Here is a 26,616-nt window from a genome sequence, read left to right on the forward strand (position 1 = left end):
AGAAGCAGGGACTTGGAGCCAGAAGACGAGAACAGAGAAGAGTTCCGGGTCAACGAGAGGGACGTGCGGAAGACAACACTAAATAACAGGAGCCATGATGTGAGGGTGACTACCTAATCCAGGAGCTTTCGCAGCGGATTAGGAGGGGAAGGAACTCTCAAGCGTTGTTCTCTAGAAAGTCTATTTGAAGTTAATGTACTCTGCCCTCTTGGTCCCAGATTTCAACTTATAGGACATGGGGATGGAGCCTAGAGAAAAATTTATTGCCACGCTAAAAATGGCGGAAAATCTGGAGCCGCAGATGCAAGGAGCGGAAGCGGAAGTTCTCTTGCTGCCTACATGTGCAGTTCCAGGTGTGGTGAAAACGGCGTTGGACGGAGGTGACTGGTGTGGAGCAAAGCGCGGAATGTGATTTCTGCGAGGAGTGGGGAACGGAAAGCGGAGTCTAGTACTTTGGGGAGATACGTTCTTATTCTCTCCTTCCTTGTCCTCAGACTGAGTGACAACTATTCCATTCCACAATGGGAAAGAAGGGAAAAGTCGGGAAGAGCCGGCGGGACAAGTTCTATCACTTGGCAAAGGAGACTGGTGAGCCAGGGTTCGGGTGGCCAGAGAGCGAGGGAACGAACGCTCTTGGGCCCATCTACCGCCGCCTTCCTGAATATTGGGTTCCTTTTCCGCCCAGGGGTGGTGGGTTGTGAGGTTCTGGAGAAACCTCGCTTGTGAAGCGCTCAGCAGACTTCGTTGTTTTGCCGCTGCCCCCAGGTTACCGCTCCCGCTCTGCTTTCAAGCTGATCCAGCTCAATCGCCGCTTCCAGTTCCTGCAGAAAGCCCGAGCTTTGCTGGACCTGTGTGCCGCGCCAGGGGGATGGTGCGTAACACCTGGCACGGGTCACTCTTGATGGCAGCTTTCTGGGTTCCGGCCCTGGGGCTCACCGTTCCGTTGAAGGAGGAAGGAATTCCTAGCCTCATACTCCACACTGCTTTGCTTCACCCCACAGCATAAGCCTTTTCTAAACCCTGGTGGCTTTTCCTTCCTTCATTGTAGAGAAGAGACTTGAGACGTCTACTCATGACACGTTCTGGCCACTTTCTACGTGGCAGGGACTCCTAACACGAGGAGTGATAAATGCCATTACAGGGATTCATAGGAAGCTAGGGATGGTCCTGGGTATTTTTGAAATATCTTTTACAGGTTGCAAGTTGCTGCCAAGTTTATGCCTGTGTCCAGTCTTATTGTGGGTGAGTGACAGGTGGTTCTCCTATGTGTCATAGGGTGTGGGAGTATGAGATACTAAATTTGTCTACTCTTTCCTCCTCTTTGTTGGGGGAATCCCTTTGGAATCCTCTGAACTGATTTATTCCAGGAGTGGATCTGGTTCCAATCAAGCCTCTTCCCAATGTGGTGACACTCCAGGAGGACATCACCACAGAACGCTGTCGACAGGTAAATAATAATGTTCTTTGCCTGCCTCCTGTGTATGCAGATGTCCATATCTCACTCTACCCTGAGGGAGAATCCCTTGAAAGCAAGATTTTTTTTTCCTAGTTACTGTGCCTGAAACATAGTGGTTAAGGAGCTCTGGTAGCACAGTGCCTAAGGCATCTGACTGCTAACCAGAAGGTTGGTGGTTCAAACCCACTAGCCACTCCATGAAAGGAAAACCGGACAATCTACTTCTGTAAAGATTTACTGCCTTGGAAACCCAATGGGGGTCGCTATGAGTAGTAATTAACTTGATGGCAGTGGGTTTGGTTTTTTTTAAGCATAATGGTTAATGCATTTGGCAGTTAATCAGAAGTTCGGTGGTTCAAACCCACCAGCCGCTCTGCATTAGAATGATGAAGCAGTCTGCTTCCGTAAAGATTTACAGCCTTGGAAACCTTATAGGACAGTTCTGCTCTGTCCTATAGGGTCACTATGAGGTGGAATCGACTTGACGGCAGTGGGTTGGGTTGGGTTTGGTATGAAGCAGTGACTACGTGACGTCTGTAGGATAAGGCCCAGGTATTTCTGGTGTCCTCTTCAGTCTCTGTAGAGTCTGGAATAGGTGTTTGAATTTGGGGGAAGGCCAGAGATGTTCATCAGTGAAGTCACTATTAGACTACAGCACCACGAAGATGAGGTTATATTATTTTTGTTCTTTGTTGTATCTCCTGTGCCTGGCATAGGATTTGGCTCTTGGTGTATACTCAGCAAATAACTGGATCAGGGACTCCATTCCTAGTCATAATGTCTTTCCTTTTCTGTAGGCCCTGAGGAAGGAGCTAAAGACCTGGAAGGTTGATGTTGTGCTCAATGATGGGGCACCCAACGTTGGGGCTAGCTGGGTCCATGATGCTTACTCACAAGGTACCTAGGGAGGGGGCAATAGGCATGGAGGTGGCCGTGCCCTCTCAGGCTGCAGAGGCCCTCAGCTGACCGTCTGTATCCCACAGCCCATTTGACACTGATGGCTCTACGTTTGGCTTGTGACTTTTTGGCTCGTGGTGGCTCTTTCATCACGAAGGTTTTCCGCTCCCGTGACTATCAGCCCCTGCTATGGATCTTCCAGCAGCTGTTTCGTCGAGTCCAGGCCACCAAGCCCCAAGCCTCTCGTCATGAATCTGCAGAGATCTTTGTAGTCTGCCAAGGTGGGTATCACTTTTTTTTGCTCTTGACCCAACCTTCTAACTACCAAAGTACACCTTTAAGATATATCTTATCTTAGGATTCCTGGCTCCTGACAAGGTTGACAGTAAATTCTTTGACCCCAAATATGCCTTCAAGGAGGTTGAAGTTCAGGCCAAGACTGTTACTGAATTGGTGACTAAGAAGAAGCCAAAGGTGGGCTTGTGGAATGGACCACCTTGGGTTCTGGAACTCTAGGGAGGTTGCGCCTAGTGGGTCCTACAAACACTCAGAAAGGAAGTGTTCACCTTCATTATTTCTTCCCACAGGCTGAAGGCTATGCTGAGGGTGACCTTACTCTCTATCATCAGGCCTCAGTCACTGACTTTCTCCGAGCTGCTAACCCAGTTGACTTCCTCTCCAAAGCTAGTGAAGTGAGTCCCCCAACTTGAGGAGGGCTATAAGGGAGCCCCAGAAACATGGCCTGAGAGCCTCCCCTAACTGCCCTCTCTCCTATCAAACAGATCTTGCTGGATGATGAGGAATTGGCACAACACCCAGCCACCACTGAGGACGTCCAGGCATGCTGTCAGGATATCAAAGTGTTGGGGCGCAAGGAGCTCAGGTATGGGCTAAGGTGTTGTGCAGGTACCAGGAGCTCTGGAGGTAGGAAGAGGCCTTCGAAGGCCATGATGGATGTCTGGGAAGAGGATGCTGCTATACTAGAGGTTTGGGATGGGGACTGGGGCCCTGGGATTTATGTGGCTCAAACATGAAATTTGGGGTGAGGGCCTAAAAGAGAGAAGAGGGCAGGGACAGAGGAAGAAGGTAAGATCAGTGATGGCATTTCTGGAGCAGGTCTCTGCTGAACTGGAGAACAAAGCTTCGGCGACACGTGGCCAGGAAGCTGAAAGAACAAGCAAAGACCCTGAATATCAGGTGAGGGGGCACTAGAGGAGATGGGTGTGTAGTGGCTGTGTTGGGGAAGCGTTGGGAAAATAACCCAACTGCTGACCGTTCTGTCAGCCTCAGCTCTGGAGAGGAAGAAGAAGGGGATGAGGAAGAGTCAACGGCTGGGACTACGAGGCAACCCTCTAAGGAGGAGGAGGAGGAGGAGGGACAGCTGAACCAGACCCTGGCGGAGATGAAAGCACAGGAGGTGGCAGAGCTGAAGAGGTGAGGGGAGCGGGGAAGAGCCTGGGGACGCTTCGTCCCCCACAGACAGAGTTCAGAGTTCCTCTGTGAAGATGGGAGAAGAGAGTGCTGGGCAGAATAAAGCTTGTCTCCCCACCCTGCCCCCTCAGGAAGAAAAAGAAGCTGCTGCGTGAGCAGAGAAAGCAGCGGGAGCGTGTGGAGCTCAAGATGGATCTGCCTGGGGTTTCCATTGCAGATGAGGGAGAAACTGGCATGTTCTCCCTGTGCACCATCCGTGGTCACCAGGTAGGACGGGGCTGAGCAACAGTTGAAGACAAGGGAGGATCTGTGTATCTAGGGGTGGGGGACGCTGGGTATGTTTTCACGTGTGGCTGAATGATCTAGGTTGTGGTTGCTGTCTTCACCCATAAAATGACGTGGTGAGGAGACTGGGGTCAAAAATAAGAGTTTTGTGTCTCCAAGGCCAAGGACCATAAATCTAAAATGATGGAATCAAAAAGACTTATGATAGGATGGTGCTATGGAAGAAAGGCTTGGAGATCTGCGTCTATAAAAATGACAGCCCAGAAAACCTGGAGAAGCTCTACTTTGTAACACAGAGAGCCACCATGAGTTGGAATGGATTCGATGGCAGTGGCTAGCAATGGAATATGCATATGGCATAGATTTATTCTCGTAACACTAGAATGTCCTGATTCTGCAATTAGTAGATGCAGCCAGGGTACCTAGGGATAAGCACTGTGTCAGTGGAGGATTTCCCTCGGAGGGAAACGGGGTTCTTCAGTTTACCAAGACCCAGTTAGCACCCTGCTGTGCTAGGCTTCTGGATGGTGCTCTTTCTGCCGAATCCTGGAGAGCATGAGTGGGACAGTGCCTTCTGTCGGCTCTGTGTTGCCTGGGCTTTCTTTGGTGGGCGCAATTTGAAGACTGTATTATTCAAAAGATGATTGAGATGTTTCTTGAGAGTGTTTTTACAGGAAAAGTAGCAGTGTCTTAGAAAGTTTTAAGATCTGATGGTATGTAGGCCATGGGATACTTTACCATAAACTCTGTGCTACTGTTGGAAACAAGACAGCAGAGTGGGTAGACCAGTGTCCTAGTAGATTCCCTAGTGTTCTTGAAGGTCAGCTAAGTCAGCCACACAGGAGGGGGAAAAAAAAAGCAACATGCTGCTTTTTAAAACCTTCCACCTCTTTGTTAACTTCAGTTGTTAGCAGAAGTAGCACAAGGGGACATGAGCGCTGCAGACACCTTTCTGTCCGATCTGCCGAGGGATGACATCTATGTATCAGATACTGAAGAGGAGGAGGCATCTCTGGATAGTGACCTGGATCCAGAGGAGCTGGCAGGCTATGGGGGACATCAGAGTCTCAAGGACCAAAAGCGGTATGTGGAGGGGCAGTTGGTTGAGTGCCGACACCCTAAGCTGGAGTCCTTAGGCACAACTGGTGACAGGTATTGCTGGGGGGGGGGGGGAGCAGGTTCACCAAGGCACACTAGGTCACTGACCTTCCACTCACTTTTCTTTGGGTCTGCAGTGTGCAGTTTGCTAAAGTAGAAGAGGATAAAGAGGAGGAGGAGGAAGAGAACCCACTGCTGGTACCACTAGAGGAAAAAGCAGTACTGCGGGAAGAGCAGGCCCACCTGTGGTTCTCCAAAGTAAGAGGAGGTGGGGAGGTACCCATCAGATAGGGAATTGGTATTCCCTGGAAAAGGGTGGCTGAATATGCCCCCAATTACAGGATGGCTTTGAAGGGATTGAGGATGATGCCGACGAGGCTCTGGAGATCCGTCAGGCCCAGCTGCTGTACGAGGGTCGTCGTAAGGGGCAGGAGCAGCAGCAGCCCCAGCCACAACCTCAGCAGCCTTCAAGTCTGAAGACTGAGAGAAACTCTTCCTTGTGCCAAGATGAGGCTCCTGAGGGGACAGAGGCTGCCACTATCCCTGGAAGGGAAGGAGATGACAGCTCAGACAGTGACAGCAGCAGCAGTGAGGAAGGAGAGAGGTGCGTGGTTACAGCTGATGGCAGGCAGGACAAAGGAAGCACCCTTCCTCTTAGGGTGGGAGTGGTTCTCAGCCTGGGGTTTTTAAAGTGCTGATGATTCTGATTTAACGGGTCTTGGGGTACAGCCTGCGTGGCAGGATGTCTGAAAGTGCCTCCAGTGGCTTTCAGCAAACGGGTGAGGTGAGGTCTGAGTGGCACAGGAACGGAGGATGACTCCCTAATCACCTCTACTCTGCTTCAGGGAACCACGCCGAGGGAAGAAGCGGAGCCGGGGGCCTCAATCAGATGATGGCAGCTTTGAAGTTGTGCCCATTGAGGACGCAGGTGAGAGCACTGTGCCTTGTGGGACGCAAGGGCCGACGACAGTGGAGGCTTTAGCTCTGATGTCAGTATCTTACTTTCTGCCTTTGCTCTCTAGTGAAACATCGGATACTGGACCCCGAAGGCCTTGCTTTAGGTGCTGTTATTGCCTCTTCTGAAAAGGCCAAGCGAGATCTCATAGATAACTCCTTCAGTCGGTAAGGGGCCCAGAAAATCATGAGTAGTGGGTCCAGGGTGGGCTGGTTAAATAGCTGATTCTTTGTTAGAAAGGCTGGTGTGGCTGAGTGCCGGTCTCTACTGCAGGTACACGTTTAACGAAGATGAGGGGGAGCTTCCTGAGTGGTTTGTGCAAGAGGAAAAGCAGCACAGGGTAAGGCAGCTGCCTATTGATAAGAAGGAAGTGGAGCACTACCGAAAGCGCTGGCGGGAAATCAACGCACGTCCTATCAAGAAAGTGGCTGAGGCTAAGGCCAGAAAGAAACGGAGGGTAAGTCGCGGTGGCTGCCTGAGATCGGGTGGATGGGGACAGGAACGGCGATACGATCACCTGATGGGGGCCCTCTCACAGATGCTTAAGAAACTGGAGCAAACCAAGAAGAAGGCAGAAGCTGTGGTGAACACAGTGGACATCTCAGAACGGGAGAAGGTGGCACAGCTGCGAAGGTAATGGGGGGAAGGTGTCCACAAAGGTATGTGGGGTCAGAAAAGTGGCAGGAAGCCTCCAACCTGTTTCATTTCCATTTAGCCTCTACAAGAAAGCTGGGCTCGGCAAGGAGAAACGCCAGGTCACCTATGTTGTAGCCAAAAAAGGTGTGGGCCGCAAAGTACGCCGGCCAGCTGGAGTCAGAGGTCATTTCAAGGTGGTGGATTCCAGGATGAAGAAGGACCAAAGAGCCCAGCAACGTAAGGAGAAGAAGAAAAAACAAAAGCGGAAGTGAGCAGCACCACCCAGGCCTGCAAAAAGCGTCTAAGGACTAGGAGGAAAGTGGTCGCTGCTTACTCTGGCTTCCCCGGAGCCAGCCCTCGTCCTGCTTGTACTGCAGTTGCCTGCAAAGACAGTGGGGGTAGGGTCCTTGGAATTCTCGTGGTGTGAGTGGTGAGGACACCCTCCTGCCTGAAGGAAGACCTCCCATCAAGGCAGGGCTGAGATATCCTGCTGCTGTTCTTAGACTCCACAGTCCTTCCATGAATATGGAGCACTGGAGGAAAACAGTCATGCCTTTCTTAACATCATTAAGGGGGATCTCAGGGTCAAGGTTGGTGTTCCTTATAGTCCACTCTTGGGCAAATGGGCGTCTCAAGTCTTCCGCCAGTTCTGCCATCATGAGGTGAATAAACGTACACTGAGTGTTCACACTGTGCCCCACTGTTCTCTTAATATTGAACAGGTTTTGATCTCAGTGTGAAGTAGAAATGACAAACAGTCCACAGGTCCCAGTAGTAAAACATTTACTAGAGCAAGCAGAAAGGAATGCACATCTTAAAGAAACCTTCACAAAGTCACAAAATTGGAATTTTGTATATTTTCCTTGTATAAACAAGATAGAACAAAAATCATCAAAATCATCTCAGCAAAAGATCTTTCTACCATGTGCCAAGTTAAAAAAAATACAATGGAATAGAAGCAGGAGACATTTTAAAAGCTGTTCTGTGTTTTTAAAATTTTTTAACTCACAACATCTCAGACCAGAACAATCCTGGAAAGTTTCTGGACCAGCTTCTCCCTTGAGTCCAAGCAGCTCCAGGATCCTCAAAGCCTTGAGGGCTGTGCTGCTCACGTGTCTCAGGACTGGATACTAGCTAGCCTAGGGGAGGGGGGCCCGCTGAGCACCCACCCCGCTCTAATGGCTCCCTCCCTGCAGTGTTTGGAGCCTTCCCACCTCATCCCTAGCCTCGATGGGCATTTGCAGAAGCCAACTCCTACAAAGGGGACTGCCAGACTACAAAGTTAGGGACGAGTTCTACTTGTAGATGTTTGTAAGGTGATGTTTTAGTAGAAAACAAGCTAACAGAAATGTAGAGTGTTGTGCCCAGTGAGGCCCATTCCTTCCAAGGTGTCCTCTACTGACCCGCAGGACTGTACACTCAGAGCCACAAGCTTCCCCATTCTCACTGCCTCCGAGGATCAAAGCAGCTTCTGAAGGAAACATCAGAAAAATAGACAAAAGGCTAACATCTTCAAGCTCCAGCACTCTACTAAGGGCAGGGAGTCCTCACATCCTGTGCCCCAACCCAGCCCTGAGACACCAAGATCTTTCTAAAAATAAAAAATTAACAATTGACTTCACGTTTCAGCACATACCCTCTAACTGTCCCATCGACTCTTCTTGCGTTTGGGTGGCTCAGGGACAGCAAAACCATCAGCTGTCTTATCTGTCTTGCTGTCTATCTTGTCCATCTTGCTGCCATCCACCTTGGGGTCCATCTTGCTCTCACGATTACAACTATCTTTCCTGCTTTCACCATTCCGACCATCATTTGCACCCCGACTTTCCCCGTGTCGGCCTCCACTTCCTCCATGCCTGTTCTCCCCGTGCCGATGGCCATCAGTGTGACGGCTGCTGCTTTCTGGGTAGCGGTATCCTTCTCCATGGCGACTACCATCTCCATGACGTGGGCTGTCACCATGCCGATTGCCACTCTCTCCATGACTATGGCGGCTGCCACCCCGGTTCTCAGTGTATCTCTCTCTCTTCCCATTGCCTCCCCCAATCCCTTCTCGGCTGGTATTCCCTGAAGGTGTGTTGTTGACTCCCTGGGCTCCAGCAGGAGGGTAGGTCACTGGGGCACTGCTGATGTTCCCAGTGTTGCCAAAGCCTGGGATGCTCTTGGCAGCACTGGCAAGGGGGCTCTCAGGGCTGCTGTGGCCTTGTTGGGCTGAATTGGTTGGAACAGAATTCAAACTCCCTGCACTAGTCCATCCACTTGCCCCAGCAGCAGAGCTTCCAGCCTTCTGATTGCTTAGGCTGGCAGCAACAAAGTGACTCTTGTATTGTGACTGAAAGAAAAAGAAAATAGGAGTAGGTAAAATAGGAAGTTCAAGAAACTTGACTATAAGCTTGGCAATGATAGTGTATACAAACTCATCATTATGCTAACTTGAACTGTGACTTTAGTATCTTGAAGCCTCCACAATCTGTGTTGTTCTTGTGAAAGGAAAGATTATGGATCTTTGTGGGGAACATTGTACTGAAATTTACTTCTACAGCTTGACTGGCTGGACTAAAGCATCTACATGTAAAGCAATTCAACACATGTATAGTCTGCAATCCATTGTTAGCAATTCCCAAATCCCAAAAGTTCTGAAACCCTCTAAATAAAAGAATTTTTTTAAAAAAATAGGTAAAACTTGACTTGGACTGCTATAAGGCTATTTCGTTCCTGTCTATTCATTTGGTGGTATGCTGCTGAGTTGATTCTCAACAGCAACCTCACAGGAAAAAGTACACCTGCCCCACACAGTCTGCTAGGCTATAAATGACAGGAGCAGATCACCTGTTCTTTTCTCCTATGGAGCAGTGTGTGGGTTCAAACTGCTGACCGTCCAGTTTTCTGTTCAGCTTAGTATTACTAGATTTTGCTTTGGAAGTGAGTCTGAAGGTTGGGGCTACAGCCCTTTACAGGAGTATTAATATGTGGAATATGTACCACACTATTACTAGGAGCCATCAAGTTGGCTGAAACTCAACAACTCTGTACAACAGAACACAACACTGCCTGGTCCTGTACCAGCCTCATAATCCTTGCTGTATCTGAGGCCACTCTTAAAGCCACTGTGTCAATGTGTACCACATTACCCTTCTAAAAAGTTTCTACTCCTTAAATAAGAAAAATGGAAATAATCCTGGGACCAAACCAAAACAGCAATCTAGACACAAATGTGTAAAAGCCCAGCTAGCTAGCTGTGTATAAGAAAGATGGGTTCAGAGTTCATAACAGACACAGAATCAAACATGTCTTAACCAAAAAGATGACAATTACTCAACCAGATTACAACAGCCTTCCTTCTTGGTGGGTAACACTGCAGGCTGTGACTGAGTCAACCATCAGCAGGAGTGGTTTCCCTGCACTCTACACCAGCATCTCCAGGTAAGTTACTTCTAAACTTACATTCAAAATCCAAGCAATGAAAAGGTCTGCATCAGGCACTGAGCCCACAAACCCCACCCCCAATCACCATTCTGTCAGAGTTACTGTGGAAAGCTCTTTTAACTAAATGCTTCTCTCAAACCTGGAAAGCTGCTTTCATTGCCGTCAGCCGATCCCCCATGGCCCCTGTAGAGGGCTTGTAGGCCTCATAATTGCTCATTACATTATTGTTATTTCCTCGGTCCTAAAAGATAAAAAGAGACATTCATAAGGATAGACCGTAGGGACCACTCACTGCCACAGACTCGGCCTCAAAATACTGGAAACTGAAGCAACAGCTTACTGGGGGCACTGGAAATCAGGTATTTTTAGAAAGTTACTCATGCTTTGGGAAAAAAGGTACAGTGATGAAGGATCATTTTAAATCTTAGGCCCTACAATTTTATTTCTGGGAATTAACCCTAATCAGAAATATGGTTAGAGTATCCCAAAGTGAAGCATGTGGTACTCTACCAATACAACAAAATGATTATACACATTCACATATTTAATTAGACAAAACTTAGGTTACAAATGAAAGGAAGTTCTTGTCAGGTGCTGTTAAGTTGCTTCTGACCCATAACAACCCTACATACAACAGAATGAAACACGGTCTGGTCCTGTGCCAACCTCACAATTGTTGCTGTTTGAGCCCACTGTTGTATCAATCCACCTTGTTGAGGACCTTTTTCTTTTTCACTGACCCCTCTACCTAACTAAGCAGACTGATCCCTCCTGATAACATGTCCAAAGTGTTTGAGATGAAGTCTCATCATCCTCACTCACACAGCATTCTGGCTATACTTCCTCCCAGATAGATTTGTTTGTTCTGTATATTTAATACTGATCACTAACACCATAATTCAAAAGCATCGATTGTTCTTCAGTCTTCCTTATTCATTGTCCAGCTTTCTCAAGCATGTAAGGCAACTGAAAATATCACAGCTTGAGTCAGGTGCACCTTGGTCCTCAAAGTGACATCTTTATTTTTCAACATTTTAAAGAGGTCTTTTGCAGCAGATGTGCCCAACACAATGTATCATCTGATTTCCCAACTGCTGCTTCCATGGGTGTTGATCATGGATCCAAGTTAAAATGAAAGCCTTGACAACTTCAAGTCTTTCCTCCATTACCATGATGTTGCCTATTGGTCCAGTTATGAGGCTTTTTGTTTTACATTGATGTATAATCCATACTGAATGAGGCAGTTAGTAGAGTATTTGTGTGACCACCTAGGCTCTGAATTCAGACCAGGAAGGGTCTGAATTCCAGCTTCAACACTTACCAGTATAACCTTGGGTGCCTCTGTACTTATAATTATTCTCACTGGGCTGTTGAGAAGTTTGAGTTAATACATGTGATTATCTGGAATGGCCCTGACATTTAAGTGCCAGTTAAGAATAAGCTATCATCATCATTATAATGTGAGAACCAAATATTCTTCATCAAAAAGACTGGGCTAACTATACAATGGGAACTCTGGTAGCATAGTGGCTAAAGGCACTTGACTGCTAACCAGAAGGCTGGCGGTTCAAACCCACCAGCCACTCCTCGGAAGGAAGGTTGGGCAATCCTACTTCCGTAGTGATACTGCCTTGGAAACCCAAGGCGGGGTCGCTATGAGTTGGGGCCGACTAGACGGCAAATAACAACAACTATACAATGCTCCAGGAGAATAGGCTGGCAGCTTTCTCCCCTGGCTTAGGAATCAGTGACAGAAAACAGAGACACTGAAAACACCAATCACAGGGGAACTTTTGCAACCTGGTTTGTGAGAAAAAAGCTAGCTCTTGGCTCTCTGAGATATTATTTCCCATAGGACGAAGGACTCATTCCTGAGTTTAGTCACAAGATACTGCACAGTGATCGTATGGCAATGTTTTTCTAGCAGCAGGAAGGGCTTGTAAAAACAGACTGCTGGGCCCTACCTCCAGTGTTTCTCATTCAGCAGGGCTGGGGTCTGCATTTACCTCAAGTTCTCAGGTAATGGTGCTGCTAGTCCCAGGACCACAACTAAGAACTGCTACTAGTCTAGACCAACTTCCTGAGCAAAGCCTGTCAGCCGAGCACACAGAGATTCTGCTTCCATGGAAAGTCACGACACCAAGAACCAGCACTGCATTCACTCCTTTTGCAGATAAACACGAGCTCTTGCTAGGCAGGTTCTGAAGTCACCAAGATCACAACTGTCCTAACCCAGGACTCCTGGCCAGCCTAAGGGCACCACTGTCATCTGGACTCACCGTGTTCTCAGAGCCCAGGCCAGGCCGCTCCCGGTAGCCGAGGCCTCCACCACCGATGTTCAGTTTCTTGCCTTTTCCTCCTTTGAAGCGGGATTTCCGAAACCAGGCATTCTGCAATGAACACAATTCAAAGTTAGGCCACAGGAAGAAGACAAGATCAAAGAGGAAATTAAGTGGGAGGGAAGAATTATTCACAGGAACCACTGGTTAGTTCCTTTTTGGTAGTTTAGGTCACTATCCAAGGCTGCCTTCAACGCTCCTTCCTTCAGGCCTCCTGGAAGGAGGTGATCAGATAAGCCCCAAGGACATTAGACTTACCCCTGGCCACTTCTAACTTCCTTAACTATTTTTTAAAAAAATTTGTGAATTGGGTGAACGTTTACAGAACAAATTCATTTCCCATACAGTAGTTTTAGTTCATACACATTTTGTTCCATGACATTGCGTGGAATTCCCCACAACGTAACAGGTCTCTTCCCTGTGTCCTTCTTTCCTATGCATTCCAGCCCCCCTCCACCAGCTATCTCCCTGTGCAAATACTCCTTCTGATCTCCCATAATTGTTGTTTCTAAAATGTCTATCTACCTGGTATAAAAGTTCACCCAATATGCCTGTCTACTGTTTTAAACCACAGAAGTGAATTAAATTCCAGACCTCAAGGATAACTAGAAGCCATAGTCTCAGGGGTCTCACCAGCCTCTGTCAGACCAGTAAACCTGGTCTTGAAAACGATTTTTTTTTTTCTTTCTGTTTCTCAAAAAATCTATACACACCACTGACTCAAAATTTTGAAGCTTTAAAAGAACTGATGAGTTCAGAAAAAAACAAAATACCAAGATCACTGCCATCGAGTTGATGATTCTAACTCACAGCAACCCCCTTTGGGTTTCCAAGGTGGTAAATCTTTACAGAAGTAGACTGCCCAGTCCTCCTTCTGTGGAGTGGCTGGTGGGTTTGAACCGCTAACCTTCTGGTTAGCAATCAAATGCCTTAGCTACTATGGCACCAGAGCTCCTTATAGGTTCAGAAGTGGAGGGAAAAGAACTCAAGGTGAGACTTATTAGCATCAACTCTAGGGATAGACTCCTAGGAGGGATCAATAGCCACCCAGCTGGATACTTTATTTATCTGTAGAACCTGAAAGTTTTTATAGACCTTGGTCCCTGACAGAAGATTACTGATTCATTTATTCACACATTCTCTTAAAGCTGGAAACTCCTCTGGGAAGGTTTATCTGACAATCACATATCACCCTCAAATGAAGTGCTTCGAGGTGGAACAGGTTTGGGAAAGGCATAGATCAGAGAAGCTGACACTGTGAGCACAGAAGGCCCAAGACAGACTCTCTACACCCGTGAAAGCTGTGGGGGAGGAGACGTTCTGCTCCTCCCCCTCTCCACTGAGGAATCTCTACTCCTGAACTGACACCTGGACAGTCCCACATTACAATGCATTACGGGTTAGTAGTTCTGTGGGCTGGTCTATGAGTTGGCAAACACGCAGCACTCTCTACCTTCAGAACATGTATTTTGCATTCCCACTAACCTCAAAAGAGACTATTTAAAACACAATTCATCTGTCATTTGAAGGCTGCATGTATTGAGACACTTCAAGATTTAATCGGGTAGGGTACCTCACTGAGTCCTGGACTGCAGCACACTGAGGAGGGGGATCAGTATGGTCTATGATCTATGTCTATGATCTATGTCTATGTCTATGATCTAAGTCTTTGAGGAACAGTTAAGGAGCCCTGGTGGCACAGTGGTTAAGTGCTTGGCTGTTAACTGAAAGGTTGGTGATTTGAATCCAATCAGTGGCTCCACAAGAGAAAGACTTGCCAATCTGCTTCCGTAAAGATGACAGACAAGAAAGCACTGTGGGCAGTTCCACTCTGTCTCATGAGATTACCATGAGTTTGGTGTTGATTTAATGGCACCTAACACTACCATTGAGAGCGCTGGTAGCATAGTGCCTAAGGCAATTGACTGCTAACCAGAAGGCTGGCGGTTCAAACCCACCAGCCACTCCTCAGAAGGTAGGTTGGGCAATCTACTTCTGTAGTGATACTGCCTTGGAAACCCAAGGAGGGGTCACTATGAGTCGGGTCCGACTCGATAGTACATAACAATGACACTACCATTATATAGATTTTTTAAATTTTTTTTAAAGAGGGCATTTTATGGGGAAGGGCAGTAGGGAGTACAGTAGCCATTTCTGAGACTGAATTTACTCCTAAATGTGCTACGGGGCAGCAGGTACAGAGGGGCAGATTTTAGCACAAAAGACTAGCTTTCCAACAGGAAACTCTCCACCCCCACCAAGTTTTTGTTCTGTGCCTCGGGCTTGCTGAACTTAGCAATTTGGAACCATCTGGAGAGATCCCAACACCTCACCTGCATTGCCAGGTCTAGGAGTTCCTTGGAAACGTGCTGATTGGCCCCTTCCAAGTTCCGGACAAGGTCACCAGCAAAGTTGCTGTCTTTGGGGGTCAGCAAAGTATAGGCCACACCCTTCTCACCCGCTCGACCCGTGCGGCCAATCCTATGAGTATGGGTATCAATGTCTCGTGCCACATCATAGTTAATGACAGTCTTAATCGAAGGAATATCCAGACCACGGGCTAAAAATAAAAAGCAATCAAATCCCTTTATGCTTCCCTGGAACCAGAAGACCAAAGTAACCAGAAATGCTGGCGCTAAGAACCCACGTTTCCCTCATCTGGGCAGCACGTGGCCTGGGCGAGCTGAGCTGCATGAATGTCCAGGAAGGGGACTTGGATTTTCTGCCATCAGTCACCTGCCACACCCTCTCTCTTGTACCAGAAGTATAGAAAAAAATCAAACACATCAAATAAGTCTTGAAGCAGACATTTTCTCCTTTCTGGGAGAAAAATAACAGTTTTTAAGTGTGACTACTGATCCTCAGCAGAACAAAGACAAAAACCATACTCCAAAATGTTTTCTGATCTTAAATGAAGTGTGTCCAACTGAACAGTCAATGTGGTCACACACATAAGGGCACTGTCTATGAGGCGACTGCCTCGACAATTTTTCCCATGTGCCTGCTCATTGCAGGGATCTCTGTTGTGCAGGCCAGAGGACACAGGCAGCGAAAGTGGTGGCCTAGCTCTCATCTGTAATCGCTGTGTTCTGAACTGCTGCTCCATGAGCTGTGGCCCAGCACAGTGCCTTCCAGCACCTTGCTCACATGTTACCCTTGCTTATATATGGTAAGATAGAGTATCTTTACTGCACAGAACTTATGTTTATTGGGGAAAGTTCATACTCTACCTGCAACATCTGTGGCCACCAGGACTGGGATGTCCTTTTTCTTAAAGTCTGAAATGACCTTGTTTCTTTCACTCTGATCCATGTCCCCATGGAGCAGCCCAAGATTATGACCTTCCTGTTTAAGGTTATTGGCCAGCTCTTCAGCATTGGCTTTTTTAGTAACAAACAAGAGGACACTTCCTGAAGAGGTGAACTCCACCAGACGTCGGGTGAGCCAGTTCCATTTACTAGGCCCCGAATGGAGAATCTCCACGATCTGGGTCACATCTTCATTTGCCTGAGAAGGAAACAATGAAACAGGTCATTATGAAGCTGGTGCCACAGGGCTCCTAACAAGGATCAGGTATCATCATTTCTAGCCACATCCAGAAGAGCCCGGAATAACCCCTCTTCTCTTAGGGCCTTCCTTGAGCAAGTAAATCCAGCTCACAACTTACTCCCCTCATTCACTTTGCTCTCCCCATCTCTTCTGTGTATACATAAACTCAACTAATTTATAAGCCCCAATACCCTGCCATTCTTTTTCATATGCATATTAAGTCTACTAATGCAGTAAAACTCACTGAGAATCTTCCAGGCAGAGCATTATTATTATTAAAAAAAAAAAAAACTTTCAAAAAACTGTTTTATTATGGGACTTTCCAAACATTTTTTAAAAAGTGAGATGAACATAATTCACTCTCAGGTACCCATCACCCAGCTTGAACAATAATCAACATTTTGCCAAACTTGTTTCATCTACCTGTGTATTTTAAAGCAAATCTAAAACATTGTTGCCTCATCTATAAATATATAAAAGCATTCCTATAATTTTAATAGTGAGATATTAATTCCATTAGAGTTACCTCTCCAATATCTCCCTGCACCACTCGAATAGGATCTATCAAGATGTCTCTGGCCAGTTTTTCAATCTTCTTTCGAAAAGTTGCACTGAATAAGAGAGCTAAGAGGAAAAGCATGTTCTGTCAAAGAAACAGCAGGACTTCTTTGTCAAATTCCCATCAGGCTTCCTACTGATATTCAGAATTACTTAGGTTTTTGAAAAACAAACCCACCTGAACTTTAAATTTAGTGAAAAAAATAATTCACCGGAGAGAAAAAGACTTGCCCTTTTTCTATTTTCATTGCATTTTCAGTTAAGACACAGACTGTCAGCCTGGTTCAGGAAAAGGCTCTTGACTTCACACCAGCAAATCTGTACTGTCTTACCTCTACCCACAGATAAAACTGTATAAACTGGAGCAAGTCACTTAATCTCTGAGCCTCAGTTTTCCCATCTATAAAAATGAGTAAGATTGCCATGGCCTCCCCAGGTTGGATGAACTATCTATCATCAACTCTCCCTTCATGGTCTCACCAGCACATGCATAATCATTTTTGCTTCTACAGCTGTGAGTGCTCATAAAATAAATACGTGTTTATCCTGAGTATAAATGTGGTGTGGTAGAGCTGCGCCATACGTACTCTGTCTGTCAGGACGGACATGACTTGCTATGGATCGCACCTGGTACTCTGGAAGAAGCAGAACAATACAGTTAACAGCAGCCCAGTACTACACTTTGGGGTGCCTAGAAAAAGTAATTTTAGTAAAAATCTTCATGAGAAGTTAACAGAATTGAGGAAATTTGGTTAACTCCTGCACATATCATTCAGTATGAAATGGGGCAAAACTTTCCTTCCACCCACCTAGGCTGGGTCTGGTGGTGTACCAATCAACAGAGATGGCTACTTTGAGTTTTCCCTAAGTAGTTGAGTAAGTCAAGGAAGACAAGACAGTAACACACCATGAATGGTTTGACACTCTCCCACTTAACACGAAGCATGACCACCACAAAAGCTAAAAGAAAAACTACTACTATATGCAAAAGCACTTTCAGAGTTCCTCAACTCAATCCAGCCTAACATACTTTTTCTGAATTTTCCAAGGCCTTAGCTACATCTCTACAGTCTAACACCACCCAGGAGTATTTTAAGCTTCTCTCATACAGAAAAAAAAAAAAATGTAAGTCTAAAAATATATACAATAAACTAGTATCATCAGGATAGGGACAAAAGAAACTGATATTTAGAGCATACCAAAACCCATGTCAAACATTCGATCGGCTTCATCAAACACAAGGTAAGAGACTCTTTGAAGATTGGTAGCTTTCTTCTTCACATGATCGATCAGCCGGCCCTGTGACATCCAGAAATTGAGTACTCAGAATTAAAGGGATTCAGAAGAACTTCAGAGAACTGTGCTACTGGCGAAAGTGCTAACGTGACAGTCTCAGGCTTTATGCACTACAGAGCCCAAGAAAACAGAAATTTCAAAAACTCGGCTAGATTCTGCCTTTACATTAATTTAGGATTTAAAATCTATGGGAAAGCGGCCAGACCCACTTTTGTGAGGCCTTCTCAAGTGATCTGATTTCAAGCCTACTGACGAGTTTCAGCATCCAGTGTAGGCTCCTGGGCGTTCTGACCATGCTCTGCATTTCTCTGTTCTCAACGCTCTCATCTCAGTAGCCACAGACCCATTTCTAGGAGAGTACAAAAATCTCTTTGAAATAGAGAGGAATTTGGAGCTACTAGTATATTTGTCAGAGACTCTTACTGCATGCTATTTTACTCAACCAATCAAAACCAAGCCAAAGCCATAGTCTTTACCACATATTAGGGGAAATTCCTTCTAATAACTACCTATTCTGTCCATACCAAGGGAGGCTGAGAAGCCATTCAAACCACAGACATACTTACTGGGGTACACACAACAATCTCTGCCCCTTCCTGAAGGGCCTTGGCCTGCTCCCACATGCTTCCTCCTCCATAGACGGCCACTGATCGAAGATTATATGCTTTCCCAAACCGCTTACATTCTGCATGGATCTACAAAGTTGTTAGTGACATATTAAAGGGAGTTCTGAAAAACATACAGGGTGATGTCACAGAAAATCAAAAGCCAGAACATGCATTAAAATCACAATTTTATTCAAAAGGAAGTAAATAAACAGCAGAATACGATTAGCACACCTCAACAAGCTATCTGAACTCCTGACATGACTATTCATTCTTCTCCCCACTTCTCTTCCTGAACCTGTCACTGCCTTTCTACCAAGCAAAATGAATTCACTTGGGAGGAAACACTAGGAGTTGATGTTACAATTTCTGTATCATAACAATTACTTTTTTTCTTTTAAAATAGCCCTTCCTAGGGGGAAGAATCATGTTTGATAGAGCACATAATACCTTCCCCAAATTTCCCAGTAATTCTGCCCACGTGACTGCTAGTCCCCTGCTTGTTCACAGATGGAAGGTGGATACACGAAGCACCCACCTGCTGGCAAAGCTCCCTCGTAGGACACACAATCACTGCAATCGGGCCATCTCCTGGTTCCAGTTCCTTCTGGTCCATTATATGAATCAACATGGGCCATATAAAGGCTGCAGTTTTCCCACTGCCTGTTTTGGCAATACCAATCATGTCTCTACCACTTAATGCCACAGGCACACCCTGGAGAAAAAGAAACATACCCACTCTAAAATTTCAATTCCAAAGATGTACTGAAGGAATCCTGGGGAAGATAAATGACACTCCTTTCTAACAAACAAAAACATTCCAGGCTATGCATACCGGCTATGTGACAGAGAGAAACATCTGCCATTCCCATAAACTTCTTGATCACAAAGGAAATAATAATATTCTCTTCTCGTGGATCAGCCACCAGTTACAGAATACGAATGACCCCACTTTACTTAAAATTAGGGATAAAAACTACAATTAATAATGGAAATGGTTACTAAAATTTAAAAAGTTTTCTTTTCTCATTCATAGAGAAAATTCTTTTTCTATAAAGGAATGAATGAATTCTAAATAGGCAGAGGAAACAAAAACGATTATTCTCATAGACGACAGTAATAAAACAGAATTTTCAGGTCATGGACAAAGAAACCCTAAGTCATTGTTAGTCCTAAGTTTGTCCATTCACAAAACTTTTTTGATAGGCTTGGGCCCCCCGGAATGAACTATTTCCTTCATTATTTTCAAAGCATTTATCAGATATTTCAAAGCATTTTTTCACAGCATTTATCAGATACAAGAGACGATTTCCCAGCCCCTTAGCAAGTTCTTGGAAGTAGTAGTAATTCACTATTATATTTAATTTCTAAAGGTTCCAAAATACTCCTGCATTTCATGTATATTAAGGCTCTTATTTTTCCTCAATTAAAAAAGTTGAAGACTGAGTCACAGAGGATGTATATGGACACAGTTCATCCATATCAATACAGTTCTGCACTAAATACTGTTTTGTTACTTTGATTTGTTTACAAAACACAGTCATTCAATACCATTCTACTTCATTTTTCTCTCGTTTCCACTCACCTGACACTGTATCGGAGTGGGCTGTGTGTACTCAGATTTCCGAATCTGGTGCATAAGCTGCTCATCAAACCCAAAATGTGCAAAACTACTTCCTGGTCTAGGAGGTGCAGCACCAGAGACCTACAGACAAAGACAACTTCCAGGAACGGCTTGTAGTCAACAATCAACAGCATTTGAAGCTCAACATTTACTTGAACCTTATTTAGCTTGAGTTCCTGGGTGGTACCAACGGTTAAGCACTCAAACGTTAAACAAAAGGCTGGCACTTTGAGCCCCCCACAGGCACCTCAAAAGAAAGGCCTGGCAATACGTTTCTGAGAGGTCACAGCCATGAAAACCCTAGAAGTGTGGTTCTATTCGGCAACACATGGAGCCTCCACGAGTCAAAATCAACTCAAGGGCAAAAAATGTAAGTCTACAGTCAAAAGCACATACTGTTTGAAAAGGTAAAACCTCAAGTAGAAACTGTTATCAAACTTCAACTAAATAAATTCATGGTAAATACTCCTGACATGATTTAACTCTTACTATGATTTAAAACAATTAAGTGCCTAAAAATATCTCAAATAAAAATTAATTTTCTCATAAGAATAAAAAAGAATTACCATCCAATGAATTAGAAAAGCTACTAACGTTCTTTTTCTTTTTTGTCGTTGCCATTTTGCATACTCAGATGGGAGGGAAATAAATGCACTACAATTTATTTTTGAAATAAAATGAAAAGTTCAAATGTGCTAAATAGGACGTATGTCCACCTGCCACTGGCTGCAAAGTCTCCATTTCCAGTTACTCCTGAGAGTTAATGTCTCACTTACTGAAAGCCCAGTCACTGTCAAACACTGTTCACAGTGTTGCCAGATGAAGAATTAAGTTTATAACCTTCATCTTGACTCTAATAGTAGCATCTTTAGACAGTTCTTAGGTGATGCTGCTGATTTCCAATCAGAATTTCACTTAAGTTTGGGGATGGGGGGGTGCCTCTCAGAAAACAGAGGAATTTGAACATTATGCAGCAAGTGGTAAGCCAGACACAGGCCAGAAAGTCATCCACAGGAGAGCAGGCAAGAGTGTAGTATCTGTGTGAGTTTCAATAAACTAATGTTACCTAGCTGTACCCTAAAAAACTGGTCCATGTGCAACCCAAAATGTTTTAATGGGCAATTTAAACTATTATTCTGAAGTCAACACATGAATATTTTTTAAAGCTGCCAATTGCTTGTTTTTTTAAAAAAGTGTACTGTATGTCACTTGAGAAGCAAGTATATCTTAATTTCCAAACATTCTCAGTTCCTATATTGTTCACCTTTATTAATTTTGCTTCCTCTTCCTCAATGGGGACTTCTACTCTTTATCTCCACATAGCACAGTGCTTAGCATATGGTATATATTCTGGAGATACTTACCTCAAGGTCAAAATGACTTATCTTTCCCAAATGTTAACATACAAAGTTGACTGAACTTTGTATAGCATTCATGTTTATCACATGAAAGGAAAAATGATCCCACACTAAAATACTATCTGGAAGATGAAAACAATAAAAGCAAGACCCATGAGCCCAAAGGATCAATTATTATTTTATCAAAGATAGTTCAGAGACCATTAGAAAAGAAATTCAAGGTCATTTTAGTTTGGCTAAGCAAGAACAAAACCTGGACTAATCAACACTGATACAGGAACATTTGGTTCAACAGCGTCTTACCCGAAGATTGAGCCTATGCCGGAGATCTATTAACTGCTGTGGAGTGAGGTTGGTTATCTCTTCATGCTCATTGTAAAAATTTTTTTCAAATGGTGGATAGTCAATCTGCAGGTCCAATTATTCAAAGTTAGTCTAGAATTCAAGAGTCAATCCTGTAAGTTTGATTTTATTGCAAAATAAGCTTTTATACATATCACACAAGTAAAGCCATAACCAGCTAGAGAGAACAGAGGAATTCACTCATTCATGATGTATGTTCCAAAAAGTACAGCCAATGCCTCTTCCCATTCTCTCTTTCCACATCAACATCCTACATCTACATCCTAAAGAGACTCTTCAGGTCATCACAGATTTGTACAAACTTGAAGCAGATTAAGCAATCTGTACAATGCTAGAAGTCTCAGAGGACAAGTATTTAAAAGCAGTATTCAACCCTAAAGCGTTTGAATATGTTCTAGAGTAGGAAGCTGTTCACCAAGCTCCAGGATTTAAACATTTCTAATATTTCCTTTAGAAACAGCTCTGCCTTTAGGAGGAGTTCTGTCCTTTCAAAACAACTGATCATGTATAACTTTTTTTTTTTTTATTTTTATTGCGATTTGGATGAAAGCTTAAAGAGCAAATTCATGTATCTTTTAAAACACATATGGCCAAGCATTTCCAATTCCAAAGAGGAAAGAAATCATTCCTGCTAATCTTTCCACATTTTACCGTACTAGGGACACAAAGCAGGCACATCACTGTAACAATGTGGATAAATGTTTCTCTTTTGACATCATGAACTATCTGTAATAAATCAACCCAACGGCCAACTAACAATATGTTGTTGTTATGTGCCATTGAGTCGCACTTGACTCATAGCGACCCCTCCCTGGGTTTCCGAGGCAGCATCACTATGGAAGTAGATTGCCCAACCTTCCTTCTAAGGAGTGGCTGGTGGGTTTGAACCGCCAGCCTTCTGGTTAGCAGTCAAGTACCTTAGGCACTACACTACCAGAGCTCCCACTAACAACATAGTAAAAAAAAAAAAAAAGCCTAATTCTGGAATATAATCTAAAACTTCCCTTTTAGCATTTTAAATGGGCAGAACCTTTCCTTATGTTTCCTACAACATTATACGAAGCTGCAACAAAATTTTTAGATCTCTTCTCTCACAATGGCAACTCCCAAGGGGGCAAACATTTTTTGTCTATGTTCATAAATGTACCCCAAACACATGAACATGAAAGGTTAAAACAGGCAGAAGACTTGTGTAAGGCATTTGAAAGACAATGCACAAAGAAAGTGTCAGAAAGTTAGGGGACTGGAATAACTGTGTGAAGAAACTTAACTGACTGCTCCAGACTCCCCCCACCCCCGTAACACGGACTTCCTCAGAGTAGGGAAGAAGCGTCCTCGGAAAGGGAGGGAGTGGAATAAGCGAGGGGCACTAGGATGAGCCACAGGCTTGCTCTTCTCTTCACCGAGGAGAGGCTAGATGCAACTCAAAATCCAAAGCTTCTGCCTGAAGTAGTAAGGTCTGACACTACGCTTCACTTCCCTTCTGCTCTCTCCAGGCAGACTGTCACGTGAGGACAACCATGGGATACTCCAGCATGATGACCCAGCTTGGCCGCTTTGTCAAGTATCTCAAACGCTTTATGAGATGATTATTTAAAGTGTTTGTGTTTTTCATTACTTGATTTCTACTCTTTACCATGGACGCTTCCTCCCAGATCAGTTTCACATATTTAATTTCATTTGCCATGTGTGACATGCCAAAGCATTATATGGTAGCCTTTGTGTAACAGGTAACATTTTAAAAATTGAATAAAACCCACATGCTAGTCTAGACCAACAGTGCTCGGGTCCCCTTTACACCTACAAAACAAACACAAGCTTTTGTATATGTGGCATATATCTTTCAATATTTACCATATTAAAGTTAAAACTGAAATTAAAAAATATTTGTCAATGCATTCTAAAGTAACAATGAACCCACTATGCTTTAAAATAAATATATTGATAAAATATAACTTTATTTTCCAAAAAAGATTTGGTGAGATGAGTGGCACTCTTTGATGTCTGTCTGACTTAAAAGAAAAATGCTCCTATCCTGCTTGCAAATTGCTATGATACTTTATTTCAGTTAAAGTCTACAAAGAAAATCTGGTCTCACAAAGCTATGCAGTTAGCAAAGAGAAGAAAGAAAGTATCTTTAATAGCCTTTTCAGATACATGTGAATGTAACTCTTCTTTGATACTACACTAAAACTTAACAAAGGGTGACTTGCTTCTTAAAGGTTATTTGCACTGTGAAATCTGAAACCACAGCAATGAATTTTTCATACTCGATTTAAAATCATAATTCATTGTTGTTGTTGTTGTTATGTGCCGTCGAGTCAAACCCGACTCATAGAGACCCCTCCTTGGGTTTCCGAGGCAGTATCACTACGGAAGTAGGATTGCCCAACCTTCCTTCCGAGGAGTGGCTGGTGGGTTTGAACCACCAGCCGTCTGGTTAGCAGGCAAGTGTCTTAGCCACTATGCTACCAGAGCTCCCAGATGGCCCATCTACCTGGCGGGGAGCGGCCGGTGGGTTTGAACCCCCAGCCTTGGGTGTGGCAGCTGACTGCCCGAGGCCCTGAGGCCATCCCCGGGGGCCCATAATTCATTAGTCTGTCATAATACTTTGAATGGCTATTTTACTTATGTATGATTTGTAACATCCTGCATTGGTCATTTGGAAAATGTTGCTTCACTGAGGTATTAAGATCTTCCAAATGCTGACACATTTCGATATATAATATAAAAAAACCCACATTTGTTAATCCCACCATCAATTTCATCAAAAAAGTCTTTTAAGTGTTGGGAAGCTGTCAAGCCCACTGTGATGGATACAAGCGTTCCAAATTCTAATTTTTGCTTGAAAACTTGAATTGTTATCATTGGCATGAAACAGTGCCAACTGTTTTCCTGGAAGGGCTACTCATCCCATGAAAAAAGCAGTTAGTTCAGTTTACAACTCAAACATGAGTATTCTTCCAGATCCCAACAATGACCACATTTTGCTGTGTAACAGGAATGTTGTATGTGTCCTTCCCATTTTGCCACACAGAATATTAAAACGACTTGTGATTCAAGGATCAAGATTTAATAAAAATAATTACTTTTACTGTTTCATCAAGAAGATTCTTACGTGAAACTGATGGTCTGGAAGCGAGAATGACCACTAAAACGGTCTGATGCCACTGCTTGGAGTGGTGCTGAGTTGTGCTAACATCATCAGCTGTTTCATCACCTGTGGCTCTTCTAGCCACGGTCTTCATGACTTCCACTAGATGACTGGGTTGTTGTTGTTATGTGCCGTCGAGTTGGCCCCAACTCATAGCGACCCCTCCTTGGGTTTCTGAGGCAGTATCACTACAGAAGTAGGATTGCCCAACCTTCCTTCTGAGGAGTGGCTGGTGGGTTTGAACCGCCAGCCTTCTGGTTAGCAGTCAAGTGCCTTAGGCACTATGCTACCAGAGCTCCTAGATGACTGGGTGGAACTATACAAATACAAGGTGTTTGTGGCCCACCAAAGGCATTCTGGTGGTGCAGTGCCTAAGGCATTGTACCAGTAGCCAGAAGGGTGGCAGTTCAAACCCACTAGCCACTCCATGGAAGGAAGATGGGGCAATCTACTTTCATAAAGATTTAACACCTCAGAAACCCAATGGGGGTTGCTATGAGTTGGAATCAACTCGATGGCAGAGTTTTTTTTGTGGTCCACCAAGTGGATTGGATTAACCAAAAAAACAAACTCACTGCCGTCGAGTCAGATTCAACTCATAGTAACCCCTCCTTGGGTTTCTGAGGCGGTATCACTATAGAAGTAGATTGTCCAACCTTCCTTCCAAGGAGTGGCTGGTGGGCTTAAACCGCCAGCCTTCTGGTCAGCAGTCAAGTACCTTAGGCACTATGCTACCAGAGCTCCCAATGGATTAGATAGCTTATTAATAATGTAAATAAAGTACATGGCACCCTTGTGTGGGTGGGACCACACAAAAAAGGGGTATGGAACCCTAACGTGGGGATTGGTCAGTTTTGTCATGTTGCTAGGCTTAAAATGAGCCACCCCAGTGCCAGAAAGGGGGATCTCACTGCCATCAAGAGAGAAGAGCTGGGAGTGAAGCACATCCTTGGACCCGAGATCCCTGTGCTGAGACACAGAGAGAGACGGCAAAGGCAGCGGAACCATGAGACCAGCATGAGACAGAGAGGCCATGTAGCAGACTTAGCTTAGTACCTCTGGGCAGGAAGCTTGCTGGCAGAGTGGGGTGTACCTATCAGCAGAGCTAAAAGAGCAACACCTGCCTGAGCAGCGGCAGAGGCCACACTAAGAGACCCAGGGCCAAGGACAGGTGTGCCTAAGGGCATGGCTGAGAAGAAGCTGTCCTGATCAAAGAACAGTATCCTGACCATTTTTAGTTCTGAACTGTAACATGTTACTTCCCTAATAAATCTCATGATCGTGAGTACTGTCTGTGGGTTCTGTGTGCCCACTGCAAAGAATTATAGAACCCAGAAGAGAAGCTGAGTGAGCCACAGGAGGGACGGCTGGTGTCAGAACTGATCAACAGGCTGGAGGGTGGCAGCATGTCTGACCTCAGTCTCAGTCAGCCTCAGGCTGCTGCTGGTGATTTCTCTCCCCCTTGTGAAGTTAGAGGTCAGATGCATGCCACTACCACACCATTCTGTACACTATTGCTTTCATACCAGCACGGATGCAAATGCTGACACAGTAAGAGGCAAGTAATTTTAGTATTATTATGAAAA

At 44.8% G+C, this 26,616-nt stretch overlaps 2 protein-coding genes across 2 annotated transcripts in view; one reads left to right on the plus strand and one right to left on the minus strand.

The window, feature by feature from the left end:
• Window positions 1–521: 521 nt before the first annotated feature.
• FTSJ3 (FtsJ RNA 2'-O-methyltransferase 3) lies at window positions 522–7,030 on the plus strand. The gene is made up of 20 exons (XM_042783550.1): window positions 522–588; window positions 766–871; window positions 1,196–1,242; window positions 1,368–1,447; window positions 2,254–2,353; window positions 2,440–2,634; window positions 2,712–2,827; window positions 2,941–3,045; window positions 3,136–3,236; window positions 3,470–3,550; window positions 3,638–3,787; window positions 3,916–4,051; window positions 4,974–5,152; window positions 5,305–5,425; window positions 5,509–5,771; window positions 6,013–6,095; window positions 6,190–6,289; window positions 6,396–6,579; window positions 6,661–6,755; window positions 6,838–7,030. Exons 1-20 carry the CDS (start codon window positions 522–524, stop codon window positions 7,028–7,030), a joined length of 2,502 nt encoding a protein of 833 aa, XP_042639484.1.
• A 1,367-nt stretch (window positions 7,031–8,397) lies between these two features.
• The window catches only part of DDX42 (DEAD-box helicase 42), a 48,849-nt gene continuing 30,630 nt past the window's right edge, over window positions 8,398–26,616 (minus strand). The window contains exons 6-17 of the mRNA XM_007959735.2: window positions 21,817–21,921; window positions 20,117–20,236; window positions 19,070–19,246; window positions 18,493–18,621; window positions 17,830–17,929; window positions 17,218–17,265; window positions 16,599–16,696; window positions 15,754–16,030; window positions 14,857–15,083; window positions 12,464–12,574; window positions 10,324–10,425; window positions 8,398–9,090 (exon numbers count right to left, since the gene is read on the minus strand). Coding sequence (XP_007957926.2) covers window positions 8,398–9,090; window positions 10,324–10,425; window positions 12,464–12,574; window positions 14,857–15,083; window positions 15,754–16,030; window positions 16,599–16,696; window positions 17,218–17,265; window positions 17,830–17,929; window positions 18,493–18,621; window positions 19,070–19,246; window positions 20,117–20,236; window positions 21,817–21,921 — 2,187 coding nt within the window. The remainder of the gene's footprint in view (window positions 9,091–10,323; window positions 10,426–12,463; window positions 12,575–14,856; window positions 15,084–15,753; window positions 16,031–16,598; window positions 16,697–17,217; window positions 17,266–17,829; window positions 17,930–18,492; window positions 18,622–19,069; window positions 19,247–20,116; window positions 20,237–21,816; window positions 21,922–26,616) is intronic.

Source organism: Orycteropus afer, unplaced genomic scaffold, assembly GCF_000298275.1.
Source record: "Orycteropus afer afer isolate SDZICR_OR568_19922 unplaced genomic scaffold, OryAfe1.0 scaffold00018, whole genome shotgun sequence".
In the NCBI taxonomy this organism is placed as follows: domain Eukaryota; kingdom Metazoa; phylum Chordata; class Mammalia; order Tubulidentata; family Orycteropodidae; genus Orycteropus; species Orycteropus afer.

What these genes read in the sequence shown, in the direction of transcription:
- FTSJ3 (XM_042783550.1), top strand. Translation starts at nt 522, where the DNA reads ATGGGAAAGAAGGGAAAAGTCGGGAAGAGCCGGCGGGACAAGTTCTAT. An exon ending in CCACAGAACGCTGTCGACAG is followed by an intron (nt 1,448 to 2,253) that starts GTAAATAATAAT and finishes CCTTTTCTGTAG; the next exon opens with GCCCTGAGGAAGGAGCTAAA. An exon ending in CCCACCTGTGGTTCTCCAAA is followed by an intron (nt 5,426 to 5,508) that starts GTAAGAGGAGGT and finishes CCCCAATTACAG; the next exon opens with GATGGCTTTGAAGGGATTGA.